The sequence below is a fragment of the Salmo salar genome, chromosome ssa15 (assembly GCF_905237065.1).
Source record: "Salmo salar chromosome ssa15, Ssal_v3.1, whole genome shotgun sequence".
Taxonomy (NCBI): Eukaryota; Metazoa; Chordata; class Actinopteri; order Salmoniformes; family Salmonidae; genus Salmo; species Salmo salar.
In genome coordinates, this window is record NC_059456.1 from 87,956,995 (window position 1) to 87,975,123 (window position 18,129).

Sequence of the window (18,129 nt, forward strand, 5' to 3'; positions counted from 1 at the left end):
CATGTTGATTGTTCGTAAATTTGTCAATTATTCTGCGCTCTGGCACCAGGGGCGGTTCTAGACCATTTCAACTAGGGGGGCCAAGCTGGGGCCAGTTGTACTGTTAGAGGGGCCAGTTACATTAGACGTTATTGTTGTCATATCGTTTTCTTCACTGCATTGCAGGCATTAGCAGGCAAAAGACCATGTTCATAATCATTAGTGTTCGGATGTAAAAAAAAGAACGATAGCAAAAATGATTTATGTAAAAATGATTTCATACTCCACATTTAGGGGGGCCACAAGTGGGTCCAAAATTGTTGTCACAGGGGCACTGGCCCCCCCCCAGAACCGCCCCTGTCTGGCACACATAGGGGAGAGTGATCTGAAATCGGAGTAGATAGCCAGAGTGAATTTACAAACGCACCCCTACTCTGCGTCTCACAAAGACACAGCATTTGGAACCAAAAATCTCACATTTGGACTCATCAGACCAAAGGTCAGATTTCCACCGGTCTAATGTCCATTGCTTTTGTTTCTTGGCCCAAGCAAGTCTCTTCTTTTTGGTGTGCTTTAGTAGTGGTTTCTTTGCAACAATTCAACTATGAAGCCGTGATTCACGTAGTCTCCTCTGAACACTTGATGTTGAGATGTGTCTGTTACTTGAACTATGTGAAGCATTTATTTGGGCTGCAATCTGAGGTGCAGTTAACTCTAATGAACTTATCCTCTGCAGCAGAGGTAACTCTGGGTCTTCCTTTCCTGTGGCGGTCCTCATGAGAGCCAGTTTCATCATAGCGCTTGATGGTTTTTGCGATTACAATTGAAGAAACTTTCAAAGTTCTTTACATTTTCCGGATCGACTGACCTTCATGTCTTACAGTAATGATGGATTGTCGTTTCTCTTTGCTTATTTTAGCTGTTGTTGCCATAATATGGACTTGGTCTTTTACCAAATAGGGCTATCTTCTGTATACCACCCCTACCTTGTTACAACACAACTGATTGGCTCAAACGCATTGAGGAAAGAAATCCCACAAATTAACTTTTAATGCACACCTGTTAATTGAAATGCATTCCAGGTGACTACCTCATGAAGCTGGTTGAGAGAATGCCAAGAGTGTGCAAAGCTGTCATCAAGGCAAAGGGTGGATAGTTTGAAGAATCTAACACTTTTTTGGTTACTACATGATTCCATAAATGTTATTTCATAGTTGATGTCTTCACTATTATTCTACAATGTAGAACATTTTAAAAATAAAGAAAAACCCTTGAATGAGTAGGTGTGTTCAAACTTTTGACTGGTACTGTATGTATAGGGGTAAGGGGACTAGGCAACAGGATATACTGTAAGAGTAGCAGCAGCTTGTATATGATTGGGGGTGCGGATGTGTAGAGTCAGTATAAATATATATGCATCTTATGTGTGAGTGAGCAAATGAGAGGTGTTCAGACCAAGGGTATCACGTTTCAAGGAAAGACCTAGATGCAGACTGTCGAAGTAACAATGTTTATTACAACAACAGGGGCAAAGGTACAGGACAGCAGGCAGGCTCAGGGTCAGGTCAGGCAGAGGGGTCAAAGCCGGGAAAACCTAGAAAACAGGAACTAAGACAAGACAGGCGCAAGGGGGAAACCGCTGGAAGGTTTTACAAACAAAACGAACTGGCACCAGACAAACAGAGAGCACAGGTATAAATACACAGGGGATAACAGGGAAGATGGGCGACACCTAGGGGGGGTGGAGACAAGCACCAAGTCAGGTGAAACAGATCAGGGTGTGACAAAGGGTCCTAAACTTGGTGACGAGCTTGGAAGGGACAATGGTGTTGAACGCAGAGCTGTAATCAATGAACAGCATTCTCACATAGGTATGATGAAGCTGGAGGCCCTGTGTCTCAACCCCTCCCTGTGCAACTGGGTCCTGGACTTTCTGACGGGCCGCCCCCAGGTGGTGAAGGTAGTAAACAACATCTCCACTTCACTGACTCTCAACACTGCCCCACAAGGGTGTGTGCTCAGCCCTCTCCTGTACTCCCTGTTCACCCACGACTGCGTGGCCATGCACGCCTCCAACTCAATCATCAAGTTTTCAGATGACACAACAGTAGTGGGCTTGATTACCAACAATAACGAGACAGCCTACAGGGAGGAGGTGAGGGCACTCGGAGTGTGGTGTCAGGAAAACAACCTCTCACTCAACGTCAACAAAACAAAGGAGATGATCGTGGACTTCAGGAAACAGCAGAGGGAGCATCCCCCTATCCACATCGAAGGGTCAACAGTGGAGAAGGTGGAAAGTTTTAAATTCCTGGGCGTACACATCACGGACAAACTGAAATTGTCCACCCACACAGACAGTGTGGTGAAGAAAGTGCAACAGCGCCTCTTCAACCTCAGGAGGCTGAAGAAATTTGGCTTGTCACCCAAAACCCTGACAAACTATTACAGATGCACAATCAAGAGCATCCTGTCGGGCTGTATCACAGCCTGGTACGGCAACTGCACCGCCCTCAATCGCAAGGCTCTCCAGGGGTGGTGCGGCCTGCACAACGCATCACCAGGGGCAAACTACCTACCCTCCATGACACCTACAGCACCTGATGTCACAGGAAGGCCAAAAAGATTATCAAGGACAACAACCACCCGAGCCACTGCCTGTTCACACCGCTATCATCCAGAAGGCGAGGTCAGTACAGGTGCATCAAAGCTGGGACAGACAGATTGAGAAACATATTCTATCTCAAGGCTACCAGACCGCTAAACAGCAATCACTAACTCAGAGAGTCTACCTGCCCACATTGAGACCCAATCACTGGACACTTTAATAAATTGAACACTAGTCACTTTAAACAATGCCACTCTAAATAATGCCACTTTAATAATCAGCCTACATACCTTACATTACTCATATAACATCTATATACTGTATTGATATCCAATCACTGGACACTTTAATAAATGGATCACTAGTCACTTTAAACAATGCAACTTTAATAATGTTTACATATCTTACATTACTCATATCACATGTATATACTGTATTTTATACCATCTACTGCACCTTGCCTATACCTATCGGCCATGGCTCATCCATGTACTTATATGTACATATTCTCATTCACCCCTTTTAGATTTGTGTGTATTAGGTAGTTGTTGGGAAATTGTTAGATTACTTGTTAGATTTGTGTGTATTAGGTAGTTGTTGGGAATTGTTAGATTATTTGTTAGATATTACTGCACTGTTGGAAATAGAAGCATAAGCATTTCGCTACACTTGCATTAACAACTGCTAACCATGTGTATGTGACCAATAACATTTGATTTGATTTGAATAGGCGTGGGTTTGAGTCAATTAGCCTAATTAAGACTTTTAGCTTAAAGACTTATTTTCTATAAAATTACCAAGCTCCACAAATTGAATAGGGTATAAGTGTATTTTGCACTGTTTTTATTGTCATTCGAACACATAGACTACACAAACGTCAATAATAAATAGACAACATTTGTTAATTTGTCATTGGAAAATAGTCCAATGCTTTGCAAACATACTCTTTGCTCTTTATCACGGTATGGCCATGCGAGACCGGAATTGTGGGCGGGGCTTAGGGGGCCTGCCACGCCCTACTGTACCTCCTTGCCCGTCCAAATAAAATATTGAAATAAGTATAATTTATTTGAACGAAACGCGCATCAACAGAATGACGGATCAATCTCAGTTTAAGTAAGTATAGACCATATATCTGATGCTGTCTGGACCAAAACAGTATGGCATGTCATACTATTTCTGGCCAGACAGCATCAGATACATGGGCTACATATAGAGGGGCGCTGTTTCGTACTCTCGGATGCTTTCTCCAGTGATATAGTTTCAGCAGAGGAAGAGGCTAAGCGAGAGGGCTCACTCTGGACAAATTCTGTCCAGTGTAAGCCCAATGCGTTTCTATGGGAATAATAGGCAGACCTAAGCTTGTCGCCTGCTTTCCCGCCTTTGGAACAAAGACTCCCATTGTTAGGGCGGAGGCATGAGCATCTCGTCATTATATAAATATTTCTGGTTTCAGCCTTTTGCGAATTGGAAAGGAAAGTTGGCGAATGCACAGTTCACTGTAAATTGATGTTTCGCCAAAATTATTGAATTACTCTTGTCTAAATAAAATAATTCAAAATACTTCATCAGGAAGCATGACTTAGCCACAGAGGACAATTTGCTTCTTTAAAAGTGGATTAATGTGGATTGTTTCAAATCACCAGTGTGTTTGGGAAGCCCGCGATTTGGAGTGTGGGAAAAATCTTTCCAACGCTCGATAATCACCAAGCCGTGTGAAGGAGCAAAATATAATGATCTGATGATCCCATTTATCTTGATGAAACGTCATTGCGTTCTGTCCAGTGCTCACTGGCACGGAAAACTGAGGGCCGGAGTAAGCTACTCGTTGCAAGTTCGCTAGCGACAGCGTCCGGCCTGAACAAGTGATGATTTGATACAATGTTGCACTTCACTAGCAAAAGCTCAAGTCATGACAGATAGAAAGGGAGGCAGACAGGCAGAGTACATCAATGAATGTGATTGAAATAACTTTTTACTGTTTTATTTGTCGGCTCTATGTATTTTACTTAGTTGATGATGGAAGGTATAGGCCTTCTGTTGCATCTGTGATTTATATGCTCTCATTTATTTAGCCGCCAATGGATCACAGTGTATCAATGTGTCCATATGATAGAGGCTAGTGCTCTGGGCATAGTTTAATTTTAATTTTTAGATTTGATCATTTTACTATTATTAAACACGTGACAATGATTTTGAGAAACGAAAACGTTATTGTTAAAATTAAACTGTTCGAAGAAAATGCACCTATAAAAAGAATCATAACTGGCACGCAGATGGGTAGAAATGGTAGGAGACATTGTAAGCTTCCCCAAACTTGAAACTCACGAGGCGCCTATGTTATTTAGTCTTTACTACTACAGCCAATAAACGCGCAAGTGCGTACACACAGGAGGTCCCGTGAAAAAAACGTGCCCCCCTATGGAAATCAAAGGCCAGTCCAACTGATTCGTTCTGCCGCCGGGTCTGTGGCCATGGACACCATTAACTCTATAATCTAAAATTCACCTGGGAAATCCTCACGTGACTCATTGAGCGGTATAAGGGGACAAGACCAAGGGACTCCGCTGCAATGACACTGACACTGAGATAATAAACACATGCCATACGGACCTGCAGAACTGCAATCAAGCGTAGAAGAAATCAGTCATGTACCTGTCGTTCACAACAGTTGTTACCCTTCTTGTGGTATTTACAGGTGCATTCAGCGCACCGGTTAACCAACCAGTTGGAATCAGTTGGAATAACGTGAAAGTTAACGAGTATTCTTTACAACTGAATCAACTTGCTAAACGTCTCTTAATTGAGGTAAGTTGATTATCATCAGTATTCCGTAGCTATTGATAATGGTAGGGTGATGATAGAACTGAATTCAAGTAGGATAGGCTAGCCTGGTTCTTGATGCTTTTGTGGGATCTTGGTAGTCAGACAGTTTTAAGTGGAATTTAAAAGTGCCTCGGGCAGGTAGGCTACTTAAACGGAATTTGTCTCTGAAACTTTCCATCATTTCTTGCAGGAGCTCAGTCATTTGAAAAGTGTGGAAAGAGTTGTCAAATGGCCAAGAGTACTGGTGGAAGCCACAGACAAATGTGATCCAACAAATCTAAGAGCAGATTCAACGGTAAGTCACAACTTCCATTCTGTTGGTGGAATCCATGGACAAATGTGATACAAAAAAAAATCTGTTCATGAGTTAACTTGGACCATTAAGGTCAACAAGACACATACGTGGTCAATGGTTATACACACGCACATTTTTCAGAATTTTTAAAGCACTAATCAGTTCCATCATTTGTCACACACAAAATATTAATTGTTTGAGAAACACTTTTACAAAATGAAGATGATTAATAATATTTTGTCTTTTTACCATGATCCATAAAGCCTTGCCTTAACAAGATGGTTTCTGCTCTGAAGAACTACAGGATAGTATTTGGGATAATTAGTCAGTTCAAGAGTAGCTGTGCAAAAGTTGGAGAGAAGGTGAACAAAGTAGTGGAAGAAGTCCTTTTTCAAATGGGGGTAAGTCCAGTGTATTTGATGTCTGAATCTACTGATTTCAATATCTTATTGACTGAGGTGTTGCATATTCTTACTCAAATTGATTTGTAGGAGCCCCGTCCTGATTCAGAAGAGAATTGGTCAAAAGTGAACAGCTGGGAAGAGCCAGGACTGTGTCGTGACAATATTGAGAAGCTGTTCTCCTTCTCCATCCTCATGGCTCGGGTCTTTGCCCCTGGTGATCCTGCAAAATACATAATGAATTCAACTAAATATAGTATCTAGAGCTGGGAAACAGGCCACAATTGATTCGTCATCTGTGATCTGTTTCAGTATTGGATAACTTAGTAGTAGATGGCCATCTAAATTCATTGTATGATCAATTTGGTCAAAATAGTCAGAAAAGACAAGTAACTGTTAGGGTGTTGTGTGTTATTACAATGTTTATGAAACATTTCAAACACACGTATGTATCTGCCTGTGTTCCACTATGGAACGGTTGTTTATAATTAGGAATGTATTTGTATGTATCCATATTAATGTATTAACATTTTTATAAAATGTAGTTGTGAAGTAACTTAACATATTTATTAAAATATGTATTTATTTAACTTATTTAATTTCTGTTAACACATTTATCTGCCAATATAATATTTTTTAAACAAAGTGTATTTATATTCTTGTATACCGTTCTCCACGTGTCAAATTGCAAAAAAATAATAAACAACTAACTTTTAACTCTTGTTGTTGTTGTGTCTATAAAATGTGACTAATTTTGCCTTTACATCTACTGTAATAATAAATATCATTCAACAGCTGAGAAAAGAGGAATAATCTATGCTGGGGAGATCATAGAGGAATCCCTGATGGCTGTTACACGATTTCCCAAACTGCAGTCAAACAATAAACTACATAAGAAGGAAGCTGTGCTTTCCTAAAACAATCCTCTTATTCCGCATGAAGGTGCACAGCTTCCTATTGTAGCCTCATACTTCAATGTGTCTATTATTGTCGGTGGCTGTGTAATGCTGACTACAATTCCTTCAAAGAATGATTACGTAATGTTGACATTACGGAATGTTGTACTCACTTTCCCAAAAAAGGAACTTGCACTCAGTGCACATGAGAGAATGTATACAAGGTATTTGGTTTATGACTCCTCCCTTCGTTGAATGGGCAGACCTCTAAATAGGTCTGGTTAAAAAGCAGATTGACATACCGGTCATATGGAAACAAAAGCTTTTAGATGCACATTTCATGGTTCAGCAAAAGTATACATTTTTTGCATTACATCTGTGAATTAATATTTAGAATATCAGTAGCATATTGTGAGGCACATTTTACACTCAGAACTACACTTTTAATAGTCCATTTAATAAAGAAATATAGGCTATGAAATGTTTGGTAAGGGGGATTGTTTTATTTTAAAATATTATCATCAGCCACCATTTGAATACAATTATTTTGTATTTTCTTTTTAACATTGGGTAAAAATATGTTTAATGCATATTTGGATTTTCTGTCCACTCATAATAACGTTATCACAACGGAAGAGTTATGATAAATGACGTGGAACCATTACAGCTAATCCAAAACGAACAGGGGCGGGGTTGAACATGTTTAGGGATTTCCTGGTTACAACATAAGGTGAGTTTCTAACTAGCTAGGTGAGTTTCTAGCTACATTGTCAGGAAAGTTTGATATAAAATGCTAAATGTAATGGATTAGCACACTAGTTGACAGAATCTAACGCCCTGTAAGTAGATTTTGCAGATGCATCTAAGTTTTCACTGCGCAAACAGCTGTTGTTATTTAGTTAGCTAGCTAGTAGCTAGTTTAGCCAGTTAATCGACTGTAGTGTTTCCAATAGTTCCATGTAAAGATCCATGAAAACAAGAATGAGCTTTTTGGTCTTAATTGAAGGTTAGGGTTTGGCATAATGTTAACAGTGTGGTTAAGGTTAAGAATCATATTTTAAGAAGATCAGTTGTAGAAATAGGCTGGGTTTATGACTTTGTGGCTGTGGTAACTAGTGACGACCCGAGTGTAGTGGCCAAATCAGGCCTAAAGTTGCATGAGCTACTCAGTCAGATGAGTTAAAGCTAGACCCACTTGCTATATATTCACAACAGGATATTAGCTAACGTTAGTTTTAGACTTCTCTTAGTAGTTAGTCTGTGAGGGAAGCATTATGGCTGTGGTGATCAGTGGGAAAATGTCGTAATTCTCAGTTTCCCAAATCCACTTGGATTGGAATTGGAAGATTTACAATATGTTTATAGCTAGCTACCTACATTAATAGGATGCAATCAAATATGGTCACTCACCTGGCCTAGTGGCTTACTGGGAATGAGAAATAGGCTAGATTTCTACTTCCCCTTGACATCAACCTTCTGTATCTGACATAGCCTACCTCATCTTCTCTTGTTGTGATCTGTGAAATGAGTAATTGAGGGAACTCTGTGAAATATGCAAATTATGTACTCATTCTCCTTTTGTTTTGTAACATTTTCACAGAATTTAATTCTAGATTTTCTGTTAACACTATTATCTGGCGAGGGACAAGCCATAGGCCTAGTTCCTTTAGATTCCTTTCCTCTAATAAGCATCAATGTTTTCTGTATCAAGCCTGTATCAAGCTTCAATGTCCAATGCCCATCATGTGTAATCCTCCTGTTCCCTCAAGATGAATGTGGGCGTGGCTCACAGTGAGGTAAACCCCAACACGCGGGTCATGAACAGCAGAGGGATCTGGCTGGCCTACCTGTTGTTGGTCACCGTGCTGCACGTCGTCCTGTTGAGCATCCCTGTCCTCACGGTGCCTCTTGTCTGGACCCTCACAAATGTCATCCATAATCTGGTCAGCCCAAGTATTTATAGTTTGTTTATCATTTTTCCAATCAAATGTTCTCATTTAAATACATTTCTATTTCAACTATATCATGAAAAATGAGTGCTTGTATTATGACATTGTAATGACTAATGAGTGTGTCTGTTGATCTAACAGAGGTGTGTTTATGTGTGATCTGTCCACCACAGGTGATGTACTTGTTTCTGCACACGGTAAAGGGCACTCCTTTTGAGACACCAGACCAGGGAAAAGCTCGCCTACTCACACACTGGGAACAGATGGACTACGGCATTCAGTTTACATCCTCACGCAAATTCCTCACCATCTCACCCATTGTGCTGTAAGACCTGAAAATCTGTGCATACTAGATTTTGTTATGTTAAGTTTTCCTTATGGCTTGCAATGATAAATGAACGTAGAAGAGTAACTATTGAATTATTGCATCCTTGTTTGTTATCAGGATTGAATAATAACCCTAAACTAGCTGTTAATTCTTCAGGTATATTCTTGCCAGTTTCTACACCAAGTACGATGCCACACATTTCCTGGTCAATACAGGCTCTCTCCTCAGCGTCCTCCTTCCAAAGCTGCCGCTGTTCCATGGAGTACGAATATTTGGGATTAATAGGTACTGACTAACACAGGTGGATAATATCAGATTTATATTCTATTTATGTGTACTTTACTTGTAAGGTCCAGAGGTGGAAGTGAATAAGACATGTTTGGTAACTTCATGAGCTGTTTGAAGGGCATTGTTGTTTTTATTGCACAGTTCATTTTCACTCTGTGACTAAAAACAAAGGAACCAAAATGCACTGAACGCCAAGCTATATGATTAAGAGTTACTGAGTGCCTCTGCTTTATTTCATTTAATTTATTTTTCGTTATTTGACATTCATGATGTATGTGTGGAATGTGCTTGTATCCTCAAACCATTACTTTCTCTTTTGTCAGATGTCATGTATTTGACGTTGTTTTCTAGAAAGAGCTATATTGTGAACGTCATCACCTTCAAACCTAAGTCTTTATAGGATTACTTGTATATGTCCACACATTGGAACGTGTGATTACATAGTTTAGGATAGTGGCATCCATATTAACATAATGTTGGATGCCATACAAATTGAATGTTGCCAGTCTTTGCAGTGCCTTAAATGTTTCACTTGGCTGATACATTTTTTTCCATTTAGTTTGGTAACCTTAATCAATCCATGTGACGACTCTTATTGGAGATCAATTGCCATGTGAGCATTCTCAATAAATTATAGTGTCTAATAGTAAACTTTCAATATCAGGATTGATTTGTCAGTGTAAATCTAAATACTTTGTCTTTGTATGGAAATTTTGGGTACATCCAGGGGCATACATCATTGTCATTTTGTGTACGAACACAAGTGCAGCAAATTAATAGATACACCCAAGACAAAATAAAATTGTTGCATTGATTGTTCTCATCTAATTCCATAATGCTCCAAGTGTGAAACCTAAGGGGAGTGTTCAGCAGTGAGTAACAACAGCAGCACATGAGTAAAGTGACATTGCAGGGGACTGAGGCGTCGGACCATCATGTAAATTCTCAGATTACCTGTGTAGGCATGGCTGTGAGGATTCTCGGGAACTCCACACACTTTAGATGAGGCCTGTGTGGAGGGCTATACCAATTCCTATGATGTGCTGATAGACTGGAGGGATTTCCCTCCACCAAAGCTATGACCATGTTTTCATTGGAGTGATGAGGTTAGGTGGTGTGCTTGCTCTCTTCTGGGGGAAGTTGCATAGGGGAAATGGTGTCTTGGATAATCATTTGACTACGCTGTCAAACATGCCAATCTTTTTACCTGGGAAGTACATGCAAATGATCTAATAGCTCCATCAGCTGTCAGACTGTAGAATCCCATATAGGGTTGCCTGACTTGCCCCCACTGTCTGCAATGCAAACAACATTTGGGTCACCTTTTCAAAGGTAGTGAAAATCAAAAGTGTTGCACCACCTGGCTTGTGAATTGCAGCTAACAGGATTACATAATGAAAACCTGGTAATATTGAAGGCTGTCAAGGTAGAAATTTGAGTTAGACAAAGCGGGGGTATTTGTCCCAAAATACCAGAGGATACCCAAACTAGTCATCTTTGAATATCAGCCTGATACCAAGTAGCCATACCTCCTGGATACCATATACAGGGGTGTAAAGTACTTAAGTAAAAATACTTTAAAGTACTACTTAAGTCGTTTTTGGGAGTATCTTTACTATTTATATATTGACTACTTTTACTCCACTACATTCCTAAAGAAAATATGTACTTTTGCCGCCCATACATTTTCCCTGAAACCCAAAAGTACTTGTTACATTTCGAATGTTCAGACAGGACAGCAATATCGTCCAATTTACGCACCTATCAATATAACGTGTTGTCATCCCTACTTCCTCTGATCTGGCAGACTTAACACAAATGCAGTGTTTGTAAATTATGTCTGAGTGTTGGAGTGTGCCAGTCTGTAAAATTTTTTAAATAACATTTGGCCTTCTGGTTGCATTTACTTTTTACTTTTGTTCAAGTATGACAATTGAGTACTTTTTCCACCACTGTACTTAAGTATGTTTAAAATCAGATACTTTGACCTTTACTCAAGTATTTTTTTACTGGGTGACACTTTTACTTGTGTAATTTTCTATTAAGGTATCTTTACTTTTACTCAAGTATGACAATTGAGTACTTTTCCCACCACTGACCAGATACATGTAGACATCTCCATTTACAACCATATTACCTGATGATTTTACAATAGTTTACCCTAAAACCAGCTAATAGAGCAATAGGTACTCGAAAATGGTTCTGCTTCCAGGTTTTTAATTTTACAACCATTGATTTGATGCATGCCTTTGAACTACTACATGCAAAAATCACCAAGCCGGTATTGACTATGGATATAAATAGCATTGTTAGATACAGTTTTACATCATTATTGACAGAATTTCTGAGTATAGGTTTTTGTCTGAATTATATCACAAGTATCCTAGAAGTTTCAAATAAAGCTGGATGTTCCTCTACGGTTTCATAGAAACCACAACTCCTTATAAAACTAGAGATATTTTCCCCAAATTATAACAGAAGAAGAAAGGATAAATTATTCCGTTTGGACATAATTTTCAGAAGTCTGTGCTCTTATTCATCAGTAAAACTTGGGGGATTTCATGTAACTGTCCTAGAGTAGCTTGAGAACCACTCAAATAAAAATAGGTGGGGAAAGATAAGTCTATGCTGCAGGTAATCAAACCAGAAAACTGAAGTACACAGTATATAGATAAAGAAAAGGTATATTGAACCCCCTGTTGTTTGTGTCGAGTAGTTTCAACATAACTCATACAGACAACATCATTCAGTACCACAATCTTGAGGTTTTTCTACTCTGTATTCCCCTTCTACAGGCAACAGGCTGGTGGAAATGTCTCAAGATTAAGTGGCGTTTTACAATATCATGAATTTATTAACATCCACATGATTATTTACAGTTTCAACCTTTTAGTTGATAAAGAACAAGATGGGCAAGTTGGTCCTGATCCTAGATCAGCACTCCTACTCTGAGACGCTTTGGCTCAGATCTGTATAGGTATATGCAAGACAAATTACACAACATAATACAGAATTGCAGCCAGGATACTAAAGTACAATATCTCACAGTATAAAAATATTATCCATTTCAACACATTTTGTCTAAAAGAAAAATAAAGGCAATGCTTGTGGTATGAAACCTAGAAGTCTCAGTTCAAATAAAACAAGAAAAAAGATTAAAGTTAAAAATAACTAACAACCATTTTGTGATGTGTCACACACGTCAAAGAACGATTAAACTACTTGCAATGATATCCTTAAACATTACATATATAAATGGTATATACTCAATCAAGGGCTGTAAACATGCTGCTTCAAATACCAAAACACACTGAACAAAAATGTAAACACAACATGTAAAGTGTTGGTCCCATGTTTCATGAGCTGAAATAAAAGATCCCAGAAATTTTCCATAAGCACAAAAAGCTTATTTCTCTCAAATGTTGTGCACAAATTTGTTTACATCCCTTTTAGTGAGCATTTCTCCTTTGCCAAGAGAATCCATCCACCTGACAGGTGTGACTTATCAAGAAGCTCATTAAACAGCATTATCACTAAACAGGTGGAACTTGTGCTGGGGACAATAAAAGGCCACTCTAAAATGGGCAGTTTTGTCACACACCACCACAGATGTTTTGAGGGAGTGTACAATTGGCATTCTGACTGCAGGAATGTCCACCTGAGCTGTTGCCAGAGGATTTAATGCTGATCTCTCTACCATAAGCCACCTCCAACATTGTTTTAGAGACTTTGGCAGTATGTCCAATTGGCCTCACAACCGCAGACCACGTGTAACCACGCCAGCCCAGGACCTCCACATCCGGCTCCTTCAACTTCAGGATTGTCTGAGACCAGCCACCCAGACAGCTGATGAAACTGAGGTGTATTTCTGTCCGTAATAAATCCCATTTGTGGGGAAAAACTCATACGGATTGGCTGGCCTGGCTCTCAAGCAGCCCACCCATGGTTGCACCCCTGACCAGTCATGTGAAATCCATAGCTTAGGGGCTAATGAATTTATTTCAATTGACTTATTTCCTGATATGAACTGTAACTCAGTAAAATTGTTATAGTTGTTGCATTTATATTTTTGCTCAGTATACTAACTTATTCCCAACAGATGTCAGCTATGAAATAATTTCCTGTTTACGTCAACGCGTTTGACAATGCAAAAAGTCAGTTGTTTAACATCAACAATAAGACCAAACAAAACATTTTTTACATTAAAATATCTCGAAAAATTTGCCGTGGCAGTTTACTAATGAGGAAAGACAGCTAAATAATGTGTCTTGCTCCCAAAAAATTAAATGCCAAACATTCTTAGTCTTCATAAACTTGCTCTTGCTGAGGAGTGTAACACAACAGAGCATGACCAATGACTTAGCAAGCTGATTTGCAAAAATATTCAGAAATAACTTTTTTTTTTTTAGAAAGACTAGCATGAAAGGTGGTGCATTGTCTAATTGACTCAATAACCAAAACACATACTGTACCCAAGCTTAGCTTTCTTAATTAACCCGAAAATCTATAGTTATTTCTGCTTGTTTATCAAAGTCAGCTGGCTACCTCATTAATCCTGCTTTGTAGTATACCCCTGTGGTCAAGTTTCTCAGCTGAATTTAAAACACTGGGATAAATCCAAACTTTATAAATATGCCACTAACTCGAGGGAGTTCTCCACATGAATTAGATTTACATTTTCAGTTCAGTACATTCCACTCAGGGTCTGGCTTTAAGTGTCAATTTACAAAACTGGTGGTTGCCATCAGCAATCTACAGTAGGATCTATGCCTCAACTTGGATGCAATACATTCTCACAGGTATACTAATGGCCAGATTCCACTATCTCCTGGTGATTCATGAACACCTGGCTTCGGGTTGGAGGAGAGCTGTGAGGGTTAAAGGCCAGTCAGCACTATGCTCCATCAACCTTGCTGCTACAGGGAAAAACACCCATCTATGCATCTTCACAAGTCTCTGTCATTCCACCCAAGGTCTCCTTTTTTCAAGCCGTTCACCATATTCTCCTCATCATTGTCCTCATCCGTGTCAAAGAAATCATCCTCAAAGAAGGATCCATATTCCTGTGCATGCACAGAAACCTCATTTGATATCAGGTGAGGTGAGCCCTCCACAAAATCTGCAAACCTGTGGATCAGACAAAGCATTGTCTTTATTCCAAGCTTCTGTACCACACTGACACACATTTTTAGTTAAAACAATGAATGGGAAAGAGACACAATTATGTGACTAGTTGACCTAAAAAGACAACCATCACCCCCAGACCAGAAGCTAGCTTTTCGATCCAGCAGTAGCCAATGTACATTTGACTTGTTTAGAGCACAGACAACCAGGGGTTGATATCAGATCATTAAAAGCAGAATGAACACATCATTAGTCAGTATTTCAATGCAACAATGGTCTGTCACCTTTTTGGGGACTGAAGTCGAGAGACTGTCTTCCAGGTGCTGAAGTCTGGACTGCTGCAGTACTTTCTCAGCTCCTCCAGGGCACGTTGCGTCTCCTCCTCCCCCTGTTTCTGGAACTCTTCTTCAGTCAGCAGCCGACGAGGCTCTGGCTTCAAGCGTAGAGTTGGCTTGACTTTACTGCACAAGAGGATTGTACACTATAACAGCAGCAGACAACATGTCACTTGACACCAATACAGGAATGTACACATGTTACCTTGAGAGTAGTACTACAAACTAACACCTACTGCCATGCAAGAAGGAGCAATGAAACAGGGTACTCCAGGTTCTTAGAGCAGAATGTAGCAATTATGGTGGCCAACGCCACTTGCTGAACCTGGATCCCAGCGTAGATCAGCAGCAGGCCAAAAAACTGCAGCGTCCAGGACAGGATATTGATACTCCTCTCCTCCACAAGAGGGCCATGACGATAGCACACAGCAAAACTGATAAACCCAACCACTGCAGCATAGCCTAGGGCACACAGACAAACAATTCATGTAACTGTTCCTATTACAAACATGGAGCAATGGTTGTGAACTAATAACAGACATTAAAAGTTTGAGAGGCAATGTAGTTCTCAGAGTTTGTTGTGATTGTGTTTAATACAATCAATATTTACCAAAAGCCACGTGCCAGTGCTCTCTCAGAATCAGCTGCAGGTTCCTGAACACAAGCTGGATGACGTAAACAGAGAATGACCAGCCACCAACTATCACCACGTAAAATGGGCTTTTCTGAGAAAAGAAAAAGAAGATATGGGTTGTGAAACCCAAACATATATTTGTATGACTCTCACACACATTATAGAAATCAGAAATGTCACCAAAACATTAACTATCTGGGTACTCTGACTTGTTATTGCTTTGTTCAAATCAAACTGTTAGTAGTGGGTGTGATTAGCTATGAGGCTTTGATATAGAAGTGTTGACTTCTTACCTTTGGCAAAAAGCGTGCCATGATGAAGATGAGGATGATGAGGGAGGCAATCATACCTGTGCTCATGCCAGCAGAGTAATAGAATACCTGACTCCTGTTAGATAGCAACAAAAAAACATAGCCGATATTATCTGGACCATGTCATTTAAATAGAGGGGGTACAATGTGGACACAATCCATTTAGTTACCTGCTGAGCGAGTCTGCAAAGATGAACAGCAGCACTCCAGCCAAGAATGTCACAAATAGGAAAATGTCGAACTCTGTGGGAGTGAAGCACAGACAGCAAAGATTACCCATTCATTTTGTGTTATAGACATGCAACTAACAAAGCAACCCTACCTTTCCCTTTACTTACTTCGTGTGGGCTTTACAGTGTATATTGCTGCAGGGTCGATGGGTTTGATCTTGAAGCAGGTCTTTGGGCTGAACAGGCTGATGCTGAGGGTGGTTTCATTGGTCTGCTCATGCATTAGGTACTGCACCAGACCCCAGACACTGAAATGTTCTAGCTCCTGCAGCTTCTCCTCATCCTCCACAACAGTCACCTTCAGCTGTTTTGAGCTCCATACTCGAACCTATCGGCAATACAACACAAGTATTAGCTACACCCAAATATATATATATACACACACACACACACACACACATTATATATACACATACATATATACATACAGGCTCTCTTTCAAATAAGACTGTTTTTATCAAAGCCTGAGGTCCAATCTGTTTGTGCCATCATGCCAACCCTTTTGTTTGTCACTCCAACAATGGACTTGACAAGAGCACAAATAGACCTGGGAAGAGGAAATTGTTCTCTTGCCTGGATTCTTGTCCATGTTTCCTTCCAACCTGGGACAATGGGGTTGAGATAGCAATAGTGAGTTGAACCTGTTTTGGCAGACTCTTGGCCATCTTTGATATTGACTATGTTGATCTTACTTCCTGTGAGAATGATAAGATGTTAGGGTCAGCTTCGTGCATTTTAATCCAGCAAATCAAATTGTATTTGTCAAATGCACAGGATACAGCAGGTATAAGCAGTACAGTGAAATGCTTAACCAACTAGCAAACTCTCCTCAACAATGCAGTAATATTAAATGATAAGTCAGCACAGACTGTATTCACCAGTAAACTTCTGTATGCTTTACACATCTGCTAGCAAGCCAACTAAAGCTGGACATTGGCTTTCATAGGACTGGACGTTAGTGAGCCACCAGAAATAAACCACGAAGTATTTGGCTAACGAGGTTAGCTGACTAGCTAGAAAAACAACCTGACGTTGTGGAAAGTGAAGGGCGACACCAGCTGGCTAGCTAACTAGTTTCTTGTAATAGTTCAACTTTCAATTAATCTCTTAGAATTGAAATTAGTTAATTAATGTCTAATCACCTGGCTACTGACAGACTAGCTAACTTTAGCAGGCTGGCTAGATAGTTCACCTGGGCCAGCTAACGTTTGCTAGCTCAGTTCATATACGCCTTGTAAATGCCTTGGGTTCCCGAGAACAACAGTAACTACGCTAGCTGGCCTCATCGTAAACGAGAAGTTCGCCTCTCACATTTCATATTGGCTATCAAATTCCCCGGACAAAATGACCTAGCTAGAAACAACTCTACCTGAGGTTTGTTGCGTACTTAATATACACAAAAACACAATTATAAAAACTATTTCGGAGATAGGTCCATTTTTCCATTTCATGAATCCCGCCATGACAGACGACTATACAGAAACCACGTGGTTCTTGTTACAACAACTAACCAATCACATAAGTAAACTGTTCCGATACGTTGAAGATGCGAAAATGGCATGAATGGTTATGAATTTGTAAAACAAATATGGGAAAATAAGACATTATGGGGTATATTTTCTAATTATGATGAGTTTATTTGAAATAATTTAGATAAATAAATCACACGTCTTTGTGTGAAATAAATAATTGAAAGAAATCTCGTATGCATCACAATCCAGAAATGACAATATTTCCTGTTGCCTCTTTCTGCCACAGGAGGCCCTCACCGTAACGTTAAAATAACTGCGGGAAAGCAGTCCCCGGCAGGCGAGGCAAACAAAGGACAGTGTGTGCCGGTTTCCAATGGCAGTGGATGCGGCGGCTAATAAGCGCGTAGTGGGCGCGGCATATAGTGGGCGTGGTATATAGTACGCAGTCTGTAG

At 40.0% G+C, this 18,129-nt stretch overlaps 3 protein-coding genes across 8 annotated transcripts; 2 read left to right on the forward strand and 1 right to left on the reverse strand.

Moving 5' to 3' along the window:
* The first annotated feature begins 5,165 nt into the window (after positions 1–5,165).
* Positions 5,166–6,798, forward strand: LOC123727141 (uncharacterized). Its single transcript, XM_045695251.1, has 4 exons — positions 5,166–5,395; positions 5,604–5,708; positions 5,972–6,109; positions 6,200–6,798. Exons 1-4 carry the CDS (start codon positions 5,237–5,239, stop codon positions 6,371–6,373), a joined length of 576 nt encoding a protein of 191 aa, XP_045551207.1. The 5' UTR covers positions 5,166–5,236; the 3' UTR covers positions 6,374–6,798.
* Positions 6,799–7,670: 872 nt separating this feature from the next.
* On the forward strand, positions 7,671–10,385 carry LOC106572490 (ORM1-like protein 2). Of its 4 annotated transcripts, none has more exons than XM_014146717.1 (4): positions 7,671–7,735; positions 8,775–8,948; positions 9,128–9,279; positions 9,439–10,385. In XM_014146717.1, the coding sequence occupies exons 2-4, from the start codon at positions 8,775–8,777 to the stop codon at positions 9,572–9,574; spliced, it is 462 nt and encodes a 153-aa protein (XP_014002192.1). In that variant the 5' UTR covers positions 7,671–7,735; the 3' UTR covers positions 9,575–10,385. The 4 variants fall into 4 exon arrangements, with proteins under 4 accessions (XP_014002192.1, XP_014002194.1, XP_014002193.1 ...); XM_014146719.2 differs by having other exon boundaries at positions 7,732–7,755; XM_014146718.2 differs by lacking the exon at positions 7,671–7,735 and adding an exon at positions 7,760–7,844.
* A 2,888-nt stretch (positions 10,386–13,273) lies between these two features.
* On the reverse strand, positions 13,274–17,702 carry LOC106572491 (nuclear envelope integral membrane protein 1). 3 transcript variants are annotated; one of them, XM_014146723.2, is made up of 10 exons: positions 17,574–17,702; positions 16,897–16,899; positions 16,778–16,806; positions 16,313–16,532; positions 16,145–16,217; positions 15,957–16,050; positions 15,640–15,754; positions 15,266–15,491; positions 14,979–15,155; positions 13,274–14,697 (listed from the first exon to the last, which is right to left on the reverse strand). In XM_014146723.2, exons 1-10 carry the CDS (start codon positions 17,665–17,667, stop codon positions 14,517–14,519), a joined length of 1,212 nt encoding a protein of 403 aa, XP_014002198.1. In that variant the 5' UTR covers positions 17,668–17,702; the 3' UTR covers positions 13,274–14,516. The 3 variants fall into 3 exon arrangements, with proteins under 3 accessions (XP_014002198.1, XP_014002199.1, XP_014002197.1); XM_014146724.2 differs by lacking the exon at positions 16,897–16,899 and having other exon boundaries at positions 13,275–14,697; XM_014146722.2 differs by having other exon boundaries at positions 13,279–14,697; positions 16,778–16,899.
* Positions 17,703–18,129: the final 427 nt, after the last annotated feature.